General features: G+C 42.3%; 3 protein-coding genes across 3 annotated transcripts; all 3 read left to right on the forward strand.

Moving 5' to 3' along the window:
- Positions 1 to 9: 9 nt before the first annotated feature.
- On the forward strand, positions 10 to 8099 carry LOC5515223 (cdc42-interacting protein 4 homolog). The gene is made up of 13 exons (XM_001635358.3): positions 10 to 281; positions 367 to 482; positions 1366 to 1416; positions 2504 to 2651; positions 3024 to 3086; positions 3430 to 3534; positions 3638 to 3766; positions 4138 to 4284; positions 4607 to 4753; positions 5551 to 5669; positions 6183 to 6318; positions 6777 to 6990; positions 7404 to 8099. Exons 1-13 carry the CDS (start codon positions 258 to 260, stop codon positions 7547 to 7549), a joined length of 1545 nt encoding a protein of 514 aa, XP_001635408.1. The 5' UTR covers positions 10 to 257; the 3' UTR covers positions 7550 to 8099.
- Positions 8100 to 10607: 2508 nt separating this feature from the next.
- Positions 10608 to 18165, forward strand: LOC5515222 (breast cancer anti-estrogen resistance protein 3 homolog). The gene is made up of 7 exons (XM_032384930.2): positions 10608 to 10779; positions 12641 to 12753; positions 13109 to 13372; positions 13716 to 14819; positions 15547 to 15715; positions 15784 to 16006; positions 16564 to 18165. The coding sequence occupies exons 2-7, from the start codon at positions 12659 to 12661 to the stop codon at positions 16827 to 16829; spliced, it is 2121 nt and encodes a 706-aa protein (XP_032240821.1). The 5' UTR covers positions 10608 to 10779; positions 12641 to 12658; the 3' UTR covers positions 16830 to 18165.
- Positions 18166 to 18265: 100 nt separating this feature from the next.
- Positions 18266 to 19842, forward strand: LOC116619779 (ankyrin repeat domain-containing protein 60; the record flags this gene model as incomplete). Its single annotated transcript, XM_048731191.1, is given in 3 exon segments — positions 18266 to 18579; positions 19355 to 19509; positions 19609 to 19842. Coding segments are annotated over 3 exon segments (703 nt in total), but the record flags the coding sequence as incomplete, so codon positions are not given.
- Positions 19843 to 20155: the final 313 nt, after the last annotated feature.

Genomic DNA, 20155 nt, shown 5'->3' on the forward strand with positions numbered 1-20155 from the left:
GATACTTTTCCGTAAACGCAAGATCCTTGAGAGTTTATTGTATTTGTCCAGAGCTTTGACATTCGGCTTGTCAGCTTTTAAACTCGGCAAGTACTCGGCTTTCTCCGAAATGTTATTCCGAGGTTTCGGACTTCCGGTAGTCAACGGATGACAAGTCATATCAGCGCAAAACATCACGCATTGCAAAGTATCGGCTTGCCGGACACAAACTAGTCTTGAAACAAACTAATGCCATATTTTCATCTTTCTTCTTCAAGATGAGCTGGGGAGTTGATTTATGGGTAGGTATACTTTTAGAATTCTGCATTGTTCTATAATCTTTCTATGGTATCTGTAAATATCTCTACAATTTGTGTTCGATTTTAGGATCAATTCGACCTTGTAGCGGCTCATTCGGAGCGGGGAATCGACTTGGTTAAACGGATATCCCGATTTGCAAAAGAAAGATGTCGTATAGAAGCCGAATATGCAAAGGAATTGAGGTAAGATATACACTGAGCCCAGCTACTACTAGAAATGATCATTTTGCTTTTGGAGCCTTTTGTTACAGCAATGTCACGCGCGTAATATAGACTGTTTCCGCCTGCAGAATGCCCAGTACGGACGCATTTTTTCACCTTTATTAACTTTCTTTTAATCAAATTTTAAAGTAGTTTTATAACATTCATGATGTTTTCTCGTATATGCATTTTTATGTGTTGAAATAGGACGTTTATTGCCTAAGTTAAGGTCTTTAGTCTTGCCGGAACGAATACACACAATCGTGTTATTCATAGCTCAAGTATTTGTTTACTTTTATACAAATCGAATACGATATAGCATTTGATCTAAGGGACTAGAAGAGTTCTACAAATGAAATTTTAAATGTTGGTAATTTTAAAAGTTTGAATTTTGACGATGGATTTTAGATTTTTTCATAAACGACATTTTTTTTTTTTATATCGTGTGTCACTCCACCCCCAAAAGGCGATTCGGGATTAATGATTTTGTGATTCAGAAAAAAAATCCATACTCACAGATACCCTCCCCCATGGAGTTTGCAATCACTCTGGAGATAGCCAGAGTACAGTGTTTTATTTACGGAGAAAGCCCTCTCCCCCCCCCCCCCCCCCGCCCCCATAAGACCGGCCCACCCCCTCCCCCCGAGATTCAAACTCCGTCCGTATGTGCTGGTGAAGGACGAAGGAGAGGGACGGTTGGGGGGGAGGGCTCATTTTTTTTTTCTGTAAACACAGTCAGTCAAATCCTCCTGGTCCAAATTAAAAAAATAACTAAATAAATGATGCGCTGGATGCACTAGTGTTGAAAAAGGGCTTTTCCGAATAACTATATAAATAGCCTATGAACGATATTCCTGTTTTGTAGAAAACTGGCAAAATCATTCCACACAAAAAAGAAACATGAAGATGAATTACAGTAAGTAAAACCAAAAATATATAATTATTTTGAGGGCGGAGGAAGGGTTATCAAAGTAAAGCCACATTCTGTGGGGATATCATAAGATAGATTAAATCTTCAAATTCTTGAAAAAAGGTTATCTCTATTTAATAGACTATATTTAAAGGAATTGACTTTTAAGCCAATGCCAATAGCTACCAAAACTCCAGGTGTTATACCTCCCTTATCTACAAGACTCCACTTACTGTACAAATAGCATATGGTGAATGACACACCCATCCCCCAGATATGGCGCGGGGTATGAGGAAATCACAAGTATTCGAGAATTTGGATTTTTTTAAATTTAGAAATTGAATCTCTAAAGCTGAGATTGAGGTCTTCATACCCTGAGAATTCCCCAGGTCTGGGGTCATAGTATATGAAAATGCACAACACCCCCCATGGCTGCCAAAAAATTGGGAAAGTGGGTCATTTCTTATTGCAAGATAATAAAATACCAGCCACGTTCACAGGGTATGCACCACCCCCCACCCGTCCTTTGGCAAGAATCTTCAATTTCTATGCTTTTTCCATATAGTACCTATGACTACGCAATCCTGGGTAGCACCTGAAAACTATCCTTTTTCCATATGATACCTATGCCTGACTCCATCCCCACCCCCTCGTCCCCCAGTTTAAACAGGGTATGTGCCTGCCTCTTGCTTTTTGTTTGGATAATAGGCGACTGGCTTTTCAGGGCTGTGGCAGGGGGCGGGGCACTGGGGGCATGTGCCCCCCAAAATTTTTAGAAATTATAAGGAAATTACCAGTAGGGGCGTAGCCCCCATTGTTTTCTTAACGTTTCTGTATCCTGCCCCCCCAATGATTTGAAGCCAGATATGGCTATGCTTTTGGTGGAAAAATATAAGAAAAAGCAACTTACTCAGCACTTACGAATCAGCCAGGAACTTTGTATGTCAGAAAGGGCTTATTTTTTATTGAAAGATTTCCATTTTTAATCACTCCCTGGTGTGACAGCCACTGGCATTTTTTGTGTGTGGTTTACTTTGGCGAATTTGTCAATCAAAAATTTATGTGATTTCTAAGTGCAAGTCGCCTATTACAGGTACTCATCACATAAAGCATTCTCTGATGTTGTCAAAGAGACAGATGACAAAGCAGGACAGCATGAATTGATTGCTGAAAACATGTCGGCTGAGATCTATAAGGAGCTACATAAACTGCACTCTGAGCTGGAACATGAAAAGCGTAAGGTGTGGGAAATGTATGGAATTTCTTTATATTTTATCTAGTTTGATTAACTTCTTCCTCCTCCTCCTTTCCTTACTCTTTTCTTTTTTTATTATTATCGTTTCCTTCTCCTTTTAATGCTTTTTTTCTGCTTACATTGTCAGCCTGCTAGCCGGCTCTCCGGAGATTCGGGATAGCCGGCTAGCAGTCTATATTGTCATCACCATTATAACCTTTCTTTGTTTGCCTACTTTTCTCAATCATCATCTTTTACAGATGGTTTCATCAATGTCTACATCATTATTTGTATTGTATTTTATCCTTCCATCCAACCCCCTTATCTGCTCTCATTTTTCGTTATTTTTGTTTTATCGTTCATCTTCTTGTCTTGTCAGCATTGTAGTGATGCAAAGAAAGAGCAGGACGACATGGATCACTCTATGCGAGCCTTGGATACTGTAAGTCTTACAGTTACTGTACAACAGTATGATTGCATTATCATCCTTTTGTCAAACAAAATCTTATCATATAACATAAGTATATAATGTTGTTTAATAAATATCAATGTTATATCTAGTTCTTGTCGTTTGTATACAACCCAATTCATCGCAGTGCTACTGTACTATATTGAACTTCAACAACAACGTCACTTTGCAATTTTGCACTCAGCAAAATAATGTGTACTCTTTGATCTGCACGGAATTAGGTTGAATTGTATTTTGCACAAAGTATCCCCCTCTCCTTTTATGGTATGACGAAAACAAACATCCATTATTCTGTGTTCTTTTACACATATTTTAGAGTAAGAAGGCGTATGAAAAAGCAAAGTTTGAAGCAGAGCAAGCGTTGCAGGCATATCAGAAGGCAGAACAGGACTCAAACATAGCCAAAGTACAAATCGAAAAGGTGATGAAAATGGAACGTGAGCATTTTTGTGTTTTGTTGGTGCAATATCTTTTCAAAAACGTAAAAATCGAAGGTTTTCATTTCGCTTTTGGTTTATTAAAAGCTTCGGGGATCTCACAAAGAAAAGGGCCAAGCAGCCGATCGGGCAAAGGAGGAGTATCAAAACCAACTGCAGATGACGAACAACAAACAGATGCTTCACTACAATACAGATATGCCAGCGATTTTCGATGTATGTTCAAGTGCACTGTAATTTGTGGAAGACCTAGGGGTTGTATCCAATAACATGCCCACCCGCCCCCAGCCAGCACCATCCCCTAACCCCACCCCCCCCCCCCCCCCCTCATCCCCTCAAAGCAAACCTTAACTTCCCGATACCTTTTTCCCCCATTCAATGACGGACGCCTTACAAACTTGTTGGTGTCGGGGGAGGGAGAGAGGGGTGTGCTGGAGGGGTGTCAGGGAAAAGAGGACAGGATACAGGATATGGATGGAAAGAATGCCTAAAGACGATGTAAAGATAGAGAGAAAAGGTGCAACGCGTAGGAAGTTACAAGAGTTGACAGACAATGAGTTTTAAGTTTGACTCCTGTCTTTTTGTAGGAAATCCAAAAGATGGAAGAGAAACGAATCGCTCGTGTGGGCGAGCTGTTGGTGCATTATTCAGAGGTTGAGTCCAAAGTGATGCCGATTCTTCAGAAGTGTCTGGATAACATCAAAACCATTGGCGCCTCTGTTGACGGGCCCAAGGTAGTTATCCATGGGTGATGACGACACGCCTGACAGACGGGATTCGTAAAAATCTTCGGGGACCAAGGGCGAGGCGGAACAAGGCCGAGGCGGAACAAGGCCGGTGGGGGAGAGGGGGGGGGGGGGCTAAATTATCATTTACGCAGTTCCCCTTCCCCCCATAAAATAAGATCTAGTTAACGTTTAATGCTGCGAGATTTTCAGAGTTTTTTTTCTCTTATATGTTTCAAATCTATTAAAACGTTTCTAATACAGTTTAGGTGTTTGAATTTTTAACCGATTGATTGTAGACAAAAACAGACCATCTCCTTTTTGTGTACAGGATACAATGCAGCTCATCGAGCTGAACAAGACCGCTCTGACCCCCCCTGGGGATATACAGTTTGAAGAGTGCACACCCAGTCGACAAAAAGGTCCATTGATGATTGACAGGAAAGCGAAGTTAGCTTCATTCTGGAAAAAGCATAAGGTACCGTTTTTTTTTCGAATAATACACAAGATACAATACCCCTATTAAGTGACTACCCACAGGCACCCTCTAGCACCTTTTCTGCTAGGTTTTCAAAGGAGATTCAAAGAATGGATGAACCTCTTGTAAAAGTAGCTTGAAGCAGACCCGTACCCAAGAGTTTTCTTCGGGGGGGGGGGGGGGGGGTGCGAAATCCGAAAAAGTGGACCTAATATTTCCGGGGGGGGGGGGGGGGTTGGGAAGGGATTTCTGTGATAAAATTCTGACCATGCCTTTGCAGTATCTCCACGGGACGTTTGTAGGATTTGCTTACATACCAGAGTGATCTAGCTGATGCTTAATAGTTTTGTCTGCAAATAATTAGCACGTCTATTGAGAACCGAAAGTGTACCTTTGGCCGCACCCCCTCCCCCCCCCTCTCCTTGGGTACGGGCCTGTTGAAGTGCTGTAAAAGATGTTGGTTAAGTTTTGTTGAAGAAAAAAGTTGCTGGCACGAAACCAAACAAGTAGCGTCCATCCAATTTGGACCGGAATTTTAGTTGTATGTTTATGTGTTTCAGAATAAGACACGTGAAGCTCGAGAGATCAAGGCAGGGGCGTATTCCAAACTTTATAAAGGGATTGGTCATGAGTTTGACACTTTATACGTTACTTTATTAGTGACACGAGCTTGAATTAACGCCACAAGTGTGGATATCCATCCGATCGCCCCCCCCCCCCCCCCACCCTCTGTAACCGCCCCTTCTAGATTAAGAGCATTGTACAAATAAGTTGTTTTTGTGCACTCTCACAAACAGGGAGGAAGTACAAGTGGTGGAAATGACTTCCAATCACTTCCCCCAGGCCAGAAAATCCGCATCTGCAAGAAAAAGGTCGACAAATTCCAAGCGGAGTACACCAAACTTCAGACTTCCAGGTATACTCTTTATATTTTATGTTCTATTTAATCTTTTACGCCAAAACTATGGCATTTCACAGAAGTTCATGCGTTGCAGTATTTTCCCTATTCACCCTTGTGAATCAATCGTTTTTACACAGAAATGCTTGTAATACGTTTTGTCATAGCCAATTTTTATTACTGATTGGTAAGATGGATCAGGGCGGAGGGCAGCTCATTTGACAGCATCTTCCCTGGCGACTGCTAAAACAGGGAGGGGTAGGGGGGTTGCTTTTCAAACTTTTACGGCAATAGGCCATTCCTTCTATTAGCATGCGCTCGCACTCGACATGTAAGCCTACCTCAACTCCCGTCATGCAGCGTGCGTTTCGTTTGATGCCAGCTTAAAAAAGCGCGCGTTGCATTCTGGTAGTTGAGGTAGGTTTCTATAATAATGCGCGCGCAAGCTTATAGCTTTAATGGCCTATTGCCAAGACTGTGTTTTTTTGATTACGAGGGTTTTATTAAATAAAAGGAACGTTTTTATCTCAGGGATGGAATGGTGAAAATGGTAAGTGCGTTTCAGCAAAACCCTGCAATGGGCGTCGACATAGACAAGGTGGAGCAGGAGTTAGCTGACAACGCCCAACAGTTGGACAAAGTAGGAGAGGAGCTCTTTAAATACCAGGTAGGAGCGAAGGCTTTAAGTAAGATGGCATCTAATTCCTTTCTACTTCTGGACACTTCTCTTGACGTTTTGTTACTCTCGCGGATGACGGCATATTAGATTGGTAATATTACGAATCGGATGCACACGGTGCATGGCCAGGCGACCGCGTCCACGTTCTGTTTTTATGTCGCTGTTGAAATGTTGTTGTACAGTAGAGAAGAAGCAGCTATTGTAGCTGTGACCAGTATTCATGCCGGGGTGAATGACCAGTGTCTGTAAAGGATGTTTACCTTATTTTAACTGTAATCAAGGCCGTCATTAGAAACAGACCAGTTTTAATTATAGGATATGGCATTACAGCTACATCAACACGCACTAGAAAATGACCATCTATGTCGCTGCTTCTGTTACTGTCGCTGGAGCTGTTGTCGGCTATATTTTTTTTTTCATTATATTATTCTTTATTTTATTTGTAGTCTTTCCTAGCAGCATTAGAAAACAAACCAGTGCCGGACCCTCCCCCGAAGTATTCGACTTCTGCGCCTGTACAGCCTCCCCCTGCCCCCACCCCTGTTGGCAGTACCCCTTCAGACCCACCCCCCGCCCCGAGTCTCCTCGTTGCTCCCCTTGAGGAAGAAGATATAGAATTCGATGATGACCTACATTGTACAGTTCTTTATGAGTTTCAAGGTAAGCTGTGCTAACGAATGGGATAGGTTTGCTTCTCAACCCAGATAGTTGATAGCTATAGATAGAGAGATAGATCATGAATGGATAGATAGTGGATTATTTGTGAAGCTTGGAAAATATTCAATTATACAACAATTTCTTCCCGAAAAGTGGATTGTGACATTTGGAACATAAAACATTTTTCAGGTGGTCGTTTTCAAAACCAGCTCTATATGACATCTTTAGGCATGATGAATTTAGTTTATTGTATGCGCTGTATTGTTTAGCCATCCCCTGGGTGCTAGAGTACCCAAGTTTCATTTGTTTATCCACCTATAAACCAAAGAGTTGCATAGCCGTTTTGACTGAGAATATGAACGAGTAAAACTTGAAGACTTGTAGCTTAACCATGCGTTCTTTTAATATCTTTGCAGCGACAAACGACGGAGAATTGTCAGTAACTGTAGGCGAAGACTTGCAAGTTCTGGAGATGGACCTTGATGATAGTGGATGGACAAAGGTTTTAAAGGGAGAGAGCGAGGGATATGTACCGACTGCATATCTGCAGATCTTAGACTGAAAGCAACTACAAGTTGGCTGCAGAGCCGTAGCAGGCTCTGGGGGCACAATATAGAAACATAAAGAAAATATTGGGGGGGCATAGCCACGCCCCTCTGGTCATTTCAAAAGTATTCGGGGGGGGGGGGCACATGCCCCCAGTGCCCCACCCCCAGCTACGGCCCTGGACTGTAAGTGGCCATTGTGCTTGCACTGAGAGCATATAATGGAGGTTTGTTATCGCCCAATGGAGATATTCAGGCTTTTGCTATCCAGTCGATTATACTAGGATGACATTGAAGTCTTACAATCAACTGATAAACTTACGCAAACAAGCTGTCAATGACGCACAAGCGTGAGACAATCGAGCTCAAGAAATTCAAGTCAGGGAATTACCTAACGCGTGCGTCCTAACCAAGCCAAGAAAAAACCAAGAAAAACTTTACAGGCAATGGCTCAGTATAATTGCTATGTTATATTAGCGACTGCGTGATGTTTATTTTAATACACTTATCAATGTGTGTGATTGTACTAACTGAAATACTGTTTTCAAAATAAATGCATCAAGCTAATTTTTTATATCGGTACGCGCATGAAAAAGGCTGTTTGCATAATGGCGAATTTTGACGTTGGATTAGAACAATTTAGGAATGAGGAGATAGGGGTGTTTTTGCATTTGTTCAATTACCTACGCGCCCTCTCCCTGCCAGTCTGTTAAAAGACGCGGTCTCGATTCTAACGTGGTTACTTTCTTCCTCTCATCCATTCTAGTCCCAGGCGTTCCTACCCGGGTTTCTCATCGGGTTTCCTGTGATCAGTAAGATCGGTGACATCACAGGAAACCATCTTTCCGAACCTGTTTTGTGGGTAAGCTCGACCCAGATCCCACGCTGACTCTAGGTTCATCTCCAACACAGAAAACCCGGTACGAGCGCCTGGGAGGCTTTCAGCGAATCTCTTGACTGGTCATCTAGGTACTTCCAGAACAGCTGCGAGGACTGGTGGTTAAAAGCTTGAGCCAACCCCCCTTTAGCGAAGAGCTAGATCCGCCCCTGAAGCCGGTCGGCACGTCGCTAGAATGAGGATGAACCACTTAAAATGATCATTTATGCTGAAAGTTTGTTATTATTTAACTTTTTGTTTATACGATATTTGATTGAAAGTATCTTTGTTAATTAGCTTAAATTATAGCCAATGGAAATGGATGCTTTTTGGGACTCAATGTACGTGAGCGTAAAATGGCAGCGGAACTGGCCCTCTTTACTCTGTTGGTTGCGCACTCTAGCATGCACCACGGTTAACACAGGAAACGATTGAAGTGTGTCTTTTCTTTACGCCAGAGGGACATACTGTGCGGTGAAGGCATCGGACCATTCAGCAGACTATAGTATTCAAAACTAAGGAAACGTTCATATAAACAGTCGTCGCCATCAGGCAGGGTTTCCCTTTTTCAATATCCCATTTTTTTTTCTAAGAATGTCTATACTGGCTGGGCCGTTATCATTTTTGGAGCATTTTAAGGCTGAAAATATTCTAAACGATGTTCTTAAATTTTAGTGTATATAAAGGTATAATACCAAATGACTAATTAGGGAAAAATATGATACTCATTGAATAATTAGGAATAACACAAATGATTAATAGCAATCAATATAAAAGGATAATTTGATTCTGTATTGTAGAGCGCATCAGGACTGAAAAAGCAATATATTTTTCTGCTAGCCTCGCAATTTCTAGCATATTCTTCAAATTTAGTGAAATCTCAGGCTGGACGTTCTTATAAAAAAGGTTTTTATAAAAAAATAGTATAGCGCATCCTACTTTGTTCTCCCACAACTCCCTGGTTCTCTTCACCACATGCTTGGATGGAAAAGGGCGGATGGAGTGTGCCGTTTGGTTGTTGCGCAAAGCGTTACAAAACCCTTCGATCACCATATATCTCTATAGTATTTGGAGAAACTTCATGAACGCCTTATCACAGTTATTCTACAAAAGAAAGTGCTAAAGAACTTCACATCTTAGTTTATAAATGATCGAGCCTTTGTTTAGCTCGTAGCTGGGGCTCAGCACAGTAACGGCTTACTAAAAGGCGCGCGCAGCTACCGGAACAGGAAACGATCCTACGGCACGGGCACATCCGCTGACACGCCAATACCAACATCGAATTTATAAAATAAAGCTGCAATGCGCTAAAGCAAGGCGTACATTAAACTCAGGAGCGAAGCTTTATAATGTTGATCTCTCATCCCAAAAATAAAGCTGATCCATGATTCCATATACCTCAATCAATCAATTTTATTGGTAAAACTTGGCCCGGAGCCTTGTTTAACTAAACAATTCTTTTACTCCCCTGACGCTCGAGGTTTCAGACACGATGTCTTGTTAAACGGAAACCGAAATAAAGAAATAAGATTAACAGGAATGTAATTCAAAGAATTGAATACGAGTTGGGTTTACATTAGGGAGTTTGGTTTACCTCTGTTTTGCCTGCTCGATACGTTTTTTCGTGGTCAAATGGTCTATTTTTTTTTAAATCTGCTGGTCTGTCCCCTGTTTCTTTTAGCCAAAGTTTCCTAGTTCTATAGTTTTTCTCTAAATTTAGAATTGCTCGATTTTTTTTTTTTTTTTTTTTTTGGATTTTCGTTATTCGTGGTCCCTCGGAAAATATTTCCGTATCACGTCAATATAGGATTCTTCTTATAATAGAATTCATTGATTAGTAAATTATATTTGGAAAAAAACAGGGGCGTGTCTTCAGTAAATGACGGTGGGGTCCAGAATATTTAGCACTAACCAGGTATTTATTACGGTAAAATCGGCATCCTGAAAAGCTAGGAATAGGCCAGATCCGTCTTCTAAGCTAGGAACCTCCCCCCCCCCCCCCCCCCCTTCCCACCCATTCCCCCCTCCCCCCCCCCCCCCCCCGCCTTCCCTAATTGTATTTACTACGGAAGGTTTTCTCTGAATTCAAATACATGAAAAAGTCGACTATTTGAGAAAACCGCAAAACAATAAAATAGACAATCTCATTGTCCCGTTTCCCGCGGGATTGTATGACGTCATGGAGGGCAGTGGTTGGCTGTATTGTGTTACCCACAATATGAGTAATCAAAACTCACTGGAAACCTTTGTGAATTCATAAACCAGCTAATTCTCTCGCCGGCGTGGTACAAACAATTACATTAGCGAACATAGAGCCGAAAGCACCCAGTAATTGACTGGTGTATTTGAAAATGACTTCTTTGTGATAAGGTAAGCGAAACCGAACTCTTCGGAGACTTGAAATGTTAGATTTTGTTTGTGTTCGGTGCTGTCAGCCAGAGATTAACTTATCTATCTATCCCTCAGGACAAACCTTTTGCTCTACTTCTTCTGTCATATTTCTGTCTGACAACTAAAGCTATTTACTGTGACTTCACAGTACATCTTAAGACATTTTGGTATTTAAAACTCATCTTTCATTTAATTGCGCCTGTATATTAGAATGCTATTTTAGTAATTATAAAAACATCGCAATAATTTCTTGTGAATTATTGAAATATTCGCGCGAATATTTATTAGTATACTGATCAATGGCCTAGCTTGTTAGATACCCTAAGAATCAATTGTGAATAGTTGTGAAGAGTTTATCAAAACATAGCGCACTTAAAAGCAATAAATACCATATTCATTGGCCTAGTTATACCACGTCTATCAACATTCACCAAAAAATGCAAAACTATGAGCAATTTCCGGTCCGCAATTGCCTAAAAATAGAGAATATTCCTCAAATAGCTTCCGATAATTAGATTCTGTTAAATGCTTTTAAATCTCCTGTTTTCCTCTGTTGAAATTAAAATGTTCTCCAAATATCTGTCGGTTGATGTGAAATAATTCGATGACAATTTATATTCACGTATCAATCTTCGATCCTCTAATAACTAACCAAATAATTAATCTATGTTACAGCAGAACAATGCTTACAGTGTTTCAGCAGTGTTTTTAACCGAACACTGTGCTTTTCAACCGGTTTCTGTGTGCTTAGATAAAATGGCGAGCTGTGAGTGACCTCCTTGGCCGCCAAAATATGTTTCTCGGCTGACAATAGTGGCACTTTGTCTCAATGTCACCTCTGTCGCCAGGTCAATATAGTCTCCCGTTGTAGTGACAATCTACTAATAAAGCCTTTTTCCAGCTGTTGGACTATTATAGCACGTCGTACGTGTCACAGCGTAAGAATTTTTAAATTCAATTTTTTTTTAAATTAAAAGCGTTTGCTTATTGTTGTATTCAAAAATGCAGCAAATTTACAACCACATGACATTTATTTATGGCGAGATAATTCGCAAGAATCCTTGTGAGTTATTAGTGACCAGCAGTGCAGCGAAATATTAATGAAAGCAAGTAACCTTTACTGAAATAACAAGAATATATACCCACCATAACAACGACACTATATTTCGCGGGCACTTAATTTTTCGAAAAAATTAGACAAAAAAAATTAAATTGTTAATTTCGCGATTTGAGGCAATTTTTTTTTTTTGGGGGGGGGGGGGGGGGATTAAATTTCAAAAGCACAACTTTTTTCCTCGATAATGTTTTTAAACACACGGACAAAACAAAGCGGAAAAGTATAACAGAACAGAAAAACTATATATGCCTCGTTTTGTGTTTGTATTTTTTCAAACATATTATATTTACATCGAAAGCCGTGAAACATGTGAAAAATGCAAGTTCTAGATGGTCGCATCAGTTTTGGGGAAAAGGAGAAAAATATAGGAGGCTATTAAATCTCGCAATTAAAATCCATGGCCGAATTAAACTTGGGGTGGTACTGAGTGGGTATGTCAGTTCTCAATTATAAATTTTTCAACTCTTATATATAGTTTGCATATTGTGTAGTTCTAGAACATATCCATACCCCCTCTCCCCCATGGAGGGGATTTCCAGGGGGGAAATGACCTTTTTCCTTAACAGTAACTGTATTTAATTTTTTCCAGGGGTTTGAAAATTCCAGAGGGGTGGGGGGCCGTACCTCCGACCCCCTCCATGGGGGGAGGGAGGGATGGATATTTTCTGGAACTACACATTGAGAGGAAGGATGTGGATTGTTGTGTTGTCTTTCTGTTTTTAGGACGTATTTCAAAACAAAATGTCAAAAAAAAGCAACAAACTCAGTCGAACATTCCCGGGCCGTGTGAAGAATGAGACCAAATCCCGACAGCCTTTGCCATCAGGGTTCAAGCGGTGGGTAGATCTTGCCTTATCACGAACACTTAATTACGTATTACACATAATCAAAGTAACTTGTTTGTCAGTGATAGCAAGAACTGTACATGGGTGAAATTCAAAGTATACATAGCTAAGGGCTTCGCAATAATTAAAACTGTATCTAGATGAGCTTCAAAGTGTATCTTTACTCCAGGGCTTACAAGGGTGGTAGGCTAAAGTCTTACAATAAACACAAAATCCCCTTTTAACTGACTGGAATGTGCCTTGCTTGCAACACGTTCTCTGTGTTGTTTAGAAAACTAAGTTACAAGTTGCGTATTCTTAGCTACAGCCTCTGCTTAACTATAGGGCTTGGATATCTCTTTTACAGATTTGCGGATTTTCTGACGTTACGGCGCAAGAAGCGCAAAGGGGATAGCGCCGCACGTCAGCTGGAGAAATCTCCATGGTTCCACGGCAAGATAACCGCCGAGTACGCGGAGATGTTGATGCGTGGTGCAGGGGAGTTTCTGGTCCGTGAAGACCCGGCCATGCCGGGCATGTACTTCATAGCTGTACGCAACAAAGAGCAGGAAACGCTGCATTTGGCTATCACTAAAGTGAATCATTCTAAAGGGACACGCATAAAGTACAGGTGTGTTAATGAGCCATTCATTCACAATTTTGTGGAACCACTAACTCAAACTGTTTTTTTTTTCGTTATAAGTGCGTATAACATGCAAGCAAGCTAATTGGTTTTCATTTTACCAATTTAATTTATCTCAATAATATCTTATCTTGCCTCATATAAAACATTATTTAATCTCCCCGCTTTTACTACCTTCTCGCGCCCCATAGCCTACGTGTAGCCGCTGACTCGCGAAAAAATACTATCGTACGAGCGGCTACACGTGGGCTACGCGCCCCAGAGTCCCAGAACTTCTACTTCTACTTTATTTCCCTACATCCGTTTTGTGCTGGCTTCTATTGTTTTTCAGAGTTGAAGATTCCGATTACATGTTCGACGGGATCCCCGAACTCATTCAGTTCTACATCAGCGAGCGGCGCCCCGTATCTATCCGCCCCCCTGCCGTTCTCACGATCGCAATCAGCAAGGAAAGCGCCTTGCTGAAGGAAGAGGACTTCAGAGGGCGTACCTCGACGGCAGGAAGTGCGCGGATCCATCGCACAACCCGAGGCAGACTCGAGAGAAAACGTAGTGACCCGGTACTGAGTACGCGTGTGCCTTCAAGAGTCTTCAACATAGAGGCAGATGACGATTCCTCTGCTTCCGTCCCAGATAAGGATCGCCCACACTCGCGTTCCAACCCGCCAAGTATTTACTACGATGATAAACAAAAGACGGCGGAAGGTGGTGAACTGTTCAGCTCTGCGACGACGCAGTCCTTAGAGGATGTACTAGATCCTCCGCAGATCGAGCGTCGGAGGCATTTGAGTAGTAGTGGTAGCGCGCCGTCTCTTTATCGAAAACGCGACTCAGGCGAAGGCCCGGAATCTACTTACGATAGCCCTCGTAGCATTGCAATTCCTACGACGACACTCAAGCACGTGTCGCCATACGGGAGACAAGGACGCAAGAGGTCTCAAGAGTCTGGGCCTGTGCAGGCTTTGAAGTCTAAAGAGGGGGTCCCTCTGAAGGATTATGCCACGCCCTCTTCACTCCCCGTTAATGGGTCAAGTAACTCCCAGGACGAGTTAGACTATGATGTACCGCGTCCTAGTAGCATGGTAACAGACAAGAATAATGATGATACGAATAGCAAACGTGACAGTGGCGTGACAAGGGAAAGTAGCACTGAGCGTGACCGAGCTGGCTCTGGCGTGACAGAATGTGCGAAACCTCGACAGACGCGGCAAGAGATTTACCAAAGCGTGTTACAAAAATTGCGTGACAAAATTGTTCGACCATTTCTGGAACAGAGTTGTGTGACGCTTGCTCGTTACATGACAAAAGTGGACCTCGATGTTGTGTGGACGTCCCACATGGGGGAGGGGGAGGGGGAGCCTGAGGGAGTTGCCGAGGGACTAGAACTTTTGATTCTTCCACAGGGTCGAGATATTAGATCCGCCTTGATCGAAAGGTTAGTTTAAAGGTAGCCTGCTAGTCGACTCTCTGTTGGGTTAATTCGGAATTTTCTTTCCCCGACCTCCACTTCTTTTCCAATTGTGCCACACAATTTTCTTGGTGATAGGAATGTTTTGGTGGGCTTTGATAGTGACAGTGAAGTTATAAGGTGGACTTCATATGGTGTAAAAATATGGTGCAAGGTATTTGTTAGAGGTAAACCATGGCCCACTTTAAGTAGAGCCCCTTTAAGTAAAGACGTTTCAGGCTGGCGACAGTGACAGGAATTAAAGTATTTCTTAGAGCAGCGGCAACGCTCGATACGTGTACTTTTATTTTGGTGGAGCAAATGTTATACAGAAGGAAAACGTCGAGCTTCCGTTAACCTCATGGTTACTTATAAGGATGCATCGACGTTGATGATTTTTGATGAAACAGGACCCTGTCCAGAAATAACCTGTGACCGACGCGACATTACTGCGCAGTAGCTCAATTCGAAAGTCCTAGAACTAGAGATTTATGTATGTTGTTTTCGTTTAATTGCCGAGGCTGGTGTTTAATTGCCGAGGCTAGTGTTTAATTGCCGAGGCTAGTGTTTAATTGCCGAGGCTAGTGTAAAGGCAAATTGTAGATTAATGTTTATAACAGCGAATTTGTTATCCTTATTCGTAATAGTACTGCTTAAATAGACTGTTAAGCAACGGTTTTACTAGTTTGAAATGCACCCCCTTTTGTTTGTCTAGGTACACAAATTTGACTTATTGGGTGGGTGCATTGGTGGTAGCCGCTGGCGATCTAGGACCGCGTACTCAAGTTGTCACCAAACTCATAGAGCTCGCCGACGTATTGAGTGACAAGCATGGTAATCTGGTCTCCTTTATGGCCGTTCTTGAGGGACTGGCACTACCACAGGTAATCTAATAAGACAGTATTTCTATTTATTTTATTATGGTATAAGTAACTTGATATTTCAACCACAGGTAACACGGTTACATCACACGTGGTCATGCCTTCATCATCAGTACTCTTCTTCCGCTATCATGTACCACAGCACGCTAAAGCCCCTGGCGGGCCTCCTATCCTCAGGTGCTCCAAGCCCCTTCCCTGGAGTGTGCCTACCATATGTGGTCCCCCTTGCAAAACTACTTGAAATGACTACTGAAGATGCCCTAGGAGGATGGGGACAAGACGATGTTGTTCAAGGTACAGCTTACGATCTATCTGTTAAAGTACGACTCGCACTACTTCCATAACTGATAACCTAAGAGCATTACCGGTGATGGAAAAAAGTGTCCTCTACTTTGCATAGCCAATCCTCGTCTTCTCGCGCCCTTTTTAGTCAATCAAGACTGAGATTTTCGCACCGGATTTGGCTAACATTTCTTTAGTTGCATCTTACTGTAAATTATGTCCTGGAGACAAATAAATGGTAATGATAGTTGTTTGTATTAAACTCAATTAAGGCCTTTGGGCCTGGGGTTTCTTAGATGCTCGGGGTTACTTTGGACGGTTCAAAAGAATCCTGCAACTAATTTAGTCAATAGGTAAACCACTCGGAAGCTATTCTGTACCACTCTGATGTAGCTCGATAACCTTTGGTGTAACTCGGTACAGTTCGGAAGTTAAAAAAAAAAAAAAAAAACAAAGAAACAAGTTAATCGGTACAAGTTCGGGGTAGCTTGGTACCACTCGGGGTACCACTTACTTAAGTGTGGGTCGGTACTATAAAGTTAACTATTTGCCCCGTGCTTTCATGACAGGTATAGAGACACTGTTAGCACACCTAGACGCGGGCCGCACCTTGATCCAGCAACTCGATGCTTACAAAGACGAATACCTCAAGCGTTCACACGAGACGATACCTGAAGACGAACTCAAAATTATGGATTATTTCCGATCACGTGTGAACGTGGGAGATGTATTAGGACTCGGATCAGACGCGCATGTGCGAACGCAGAAGCTGGTGACTTTGTTAAACTGGTTGTCGGAGAACGCCGAGCGAGCCAGCAAGCCTTCAGCGGTGTGATACATATACGCATGCGAGCTATACATGCTTGCCACTTGGAACTGGGTGGGTCATCGATGAAACTTTCAGGTGTCAGCGATACAGGACCTGTTTTGCTCACTAAATACGACTGAGCATGTGCTTGGAGACTAGAATGTGCTTTCGCTGCCAGTGGGATCACTTCTAGTGAGTGCAGCTCCAATTGCCAGGGGCGTTAATCGTGAACGATGATGCTTGTGTGCCCTCGATGTTCAGCCGTCGTTGTTAGAATACCAAATGCGCCTTAAATTGTCAATGATCAGCGGGGTTACTTGGACACAAGATGCGCCTTCAGTGATCAGCGGTGTTACTTGGCTACTGGATGCGCCTTCAGTGATCAGTGGGGTTACTTGGATACTATATGCGCCTTCAGTGATCAGTAGGGTTACTTGGATACTATATGCGCCTTCAGTGATCAGCGGGGTTACTTGGATACTAGATGCCCCTTCGGGGATCAGCGGGGTTACTTGGATACTAGATGCCCCTTCAGTGATCAGCGGGGTTACTTGGATACTAGATGCCCCTTCAGTGATCAGCGGGGTTACTTGGATACTATATGCGCCTTCAGTAATCAGCGATTTTACTTGGATGCTATATGCGCCTCCAGTGGTTACCAGGGTTGCTTGGATAATGCGCCTTCAATAATCAACAGGATACTAATGCGCCTTCAATGATCAGCAGAGATGCTCGGATAGTAAATAGCCCTTCGGTTCTGAGCGACATTGGTAAATATCTAAGCAACAATTATGTTGCTCACTATCATCGATATCGACGTGGCTTTATTTCTTGGCAGGACATCTGGCAGGCGACCAACGCTATGGCTATCTCCATAGGTACGTTTTCCGCAACGTTTCCCTCATCACAAACGTTGTGTGACCGAAACTAAAAGCGGTGCTGCGAGAGGCTACACATGTAGCTGACACTCTGGCAAGAGCAATGTGTTTTTCTGCCTCTTTCTAAAGACATCATTGCAGAATTTTGCCCTTGCTTTGCCATATTCCAAGTAATTTAAATAATGATAAAAGAGAAACCAACCTCGTCTGTACTCTGCCATTGATTGTACAATTAATCGTTGAGTTGGGAAATCTAAGCTAATCTACGTGTTGTTTTATACAGTGCTATCTCCTGATATTTTGGTTTTCAAGATATATTGCGCTATCCACGTTGGTATGAGCTACATGATAACATGCTGTTATAAGTTATTAGATTATGTAGATATGTGGTATTATATGAGGAATTTTGTAATTTGTTTTACAAAACTATATTAGATTTTTTAAAGAATTCGACGTTATCTTTCTATTAAACGCTTGGTTGAAAATGAATTCTTTTCTCTTAATATAACTATTTTGGTAAAGTTTGAATTTCTCTAATAAAAGCGGACGCTCTTTTATCCGGGTCATTCCGTCGCGCGCACACACATGACGTCACGTGTCTCGATTATGACGTCAGAAGTAATTTTCCATGTAAAGAAATGCTTAATTACTCCGATGGAACAGGTTTTCCTCCCTCCAGTTTGTAAGCCTTTTGATTTTTTCGCCATCATGAAATCAGGGCGATTAAAAGGACAAATTGGTCGAATGAACAGGGGAGCTAACTTAAGCGCGAAGATCCGCCTTTTTAGTCTACACTTAAAGTTCCCAACAGACGAGAAATTCACGATTAGTCGTGTTTGCCCCGGCATGACTGTGAAGGACCTCAAGAATAGGATTGAACTAGAAACAGGTGTTCCAAGGTAAGAAGAACGTGATATAGGAAAATTATTTTTTCAGTTATGTTTTACATTCAAAATGTATATTCACACTTAAAAGTGTATTTTAATTTCAAAAGAAAAGGCAACTGGCAGAAGTCTGGTTTGTGAAATAAAGGCTAGTAACACATTCCCACTCACCAGATAATATAAGCATACAGAACTCTTAGGCCCATTGACAATTTTAGCCGACCTTCTACGCATGTGTTACACCTGTACTACCCACTGACCTATCTGTCTGTTACTCTCCTTTTTTCTGCGCATGCTTTACATAGGTTACCACTGACCTGTTACTCCTGGTGGTTCTTTTTCTGCGCATGCATTTAAACATGTAGCCACTGACCTCTTTCTCCTGGTAGTCCCTGTTCTGCGCATGCTTTTATGGTCAGCGAATGCTTTCCGAACGTTATACCACAGGCGACCCGTCCTGGCCCTCTCAGTATTCTTTGCAGGGGCGGTTCCAGAAGTTAAAAAAGGGAGGGCCGAAGCAAAAGTTTCTAGAAAGAGGGGGGGACGTATTCTTCTTCCGTATATTTCCTTATAATTCTTGTTATTTCCAAGCCATAAATGTCTGAAAATAGGGGGCCCGCTCGGTCCACCCCTAGATCCGCCCCCTGCCTTGTTCTGCTAACAACCATCCTGGACACTCGGCAGTTCTGCTTTGCGCATGCCCAAAACAACAGTTACCATTGTAACATAGCGAGAATTGACTGTACCACTGTTTATTTCCGACACCAGTTATTTTCTCTCACTCCTCCAGGCATTTGCTGAGACTCCGCTATCTTGATGGATATGATCTGACCGATGACCGCCGTTTATCTTACTACAACATGGTCCCTGCCGCCACCGTACAAGTGCTTCTATGGCCAGAATGGGTTAGCTTGGTGACGGCGGCGTGCAAAGGGGATTACTATGGTAACCAAATAGGCGTATTTAATTTCTTTAGAGGTGACTAAAGTGGTGAATGTTTGAATCGGGTTATAAGATAGCTAAGAAACCGTTCCTGTCCCATAGGTGTTCTTGCAAGCCAAATCCGTACCCCGGCCAAACTGGGTCAGAACACGCCCCGTGAATTTAACGAAAAAGCGCTTGTGGCTCTCTACATAGCCTCTCATAGAGGTCACGTTAACGTGGTATCGAGGCTGGTGGAAAGCGGGGTTTATCCCTGCACTAAACTCCCGTCAGGCCGTTCGCCCCTCCACGCTGCTGTCAATAGAAAGCAGATCACATGTGTCAGTATACTAATTGGTGAGTTGTACATCGATAGAGTAATTCTGTCTAGCGCTGGGCGGGATTGATCCGCTGACAAGGTGGGGAAATGAATAGGACAGACACAAATCCCTGTCTTCAAAGACAGTTTTCTAATGATATACGCACAAATTCTGGCCGTGTTTCCTTTCTTCTAAACACCAAAATCTGGCGTATATCATATATATAATGAAACTATCCTTAAAGTGTTTGGAGGCCCGAGGACGGAATAACAAATAAATAAAAAACCTACACCATCGCCCCATATTTACTACTGGTATCCAAGCCATTTCAGGGGCTTGAGATTTCCTGT

Source organism: Nematostella vectensis, chromosome 8, assembly GCF_932526225.1.
Source record: "Nematostella vectensis chromosome 8, jaNemVect1.1, whole genome shotgun sequence".
NCBI lineage: Eukaryota > Metazoa > Cnidaria > Anthozoa > Actiniaria > Edwardsiidae > Nematostella > Nematostella vectensis.

Bases quoted from the DNA above. Each gene is read 5' to 3' on its own strand.
- LOC5515223 (XM_001635358.3), top strand. From the start codon at position 258: ATGAGCTGGGGAGTTGATTTATGG. The intron at 483-1,365 runs GTAAGATATACA...CCTGTTTTGTAG, and splicing joins GAATATGCAAAGGAATTGAG to AAAACTGGCAAAATCATTCC. The intron at 1,417-2,503 runs GTAAGTAAAACC...CGCCTATTACAG, and splicing joins AAACATGAAGATGAATTACA to GTACTCATCACATAAAGCAT.
- LOC5515222 (XM_032384930.2), top strand. From the start codon at position 12,659: ATGTCAAAAAAAAGCAACAAACTCAGTCGAACATTCCCGGGCCGTGTG. The intron at 12,754-13,108 runs GTGGGTAGATCT...TCTCTTTTACAG, and splicing joins TTGCCATCAGGGTTCAAGCG to ATTTGCGGATTTTCTGACGT. The intron at 14,820-15,546 runs GTTAGTTTAAAG...TTGTTTGTCTAG, and splicing joins AGATCCGCCTTGATCGAAAG to GTACACAAATTTGACTTATT.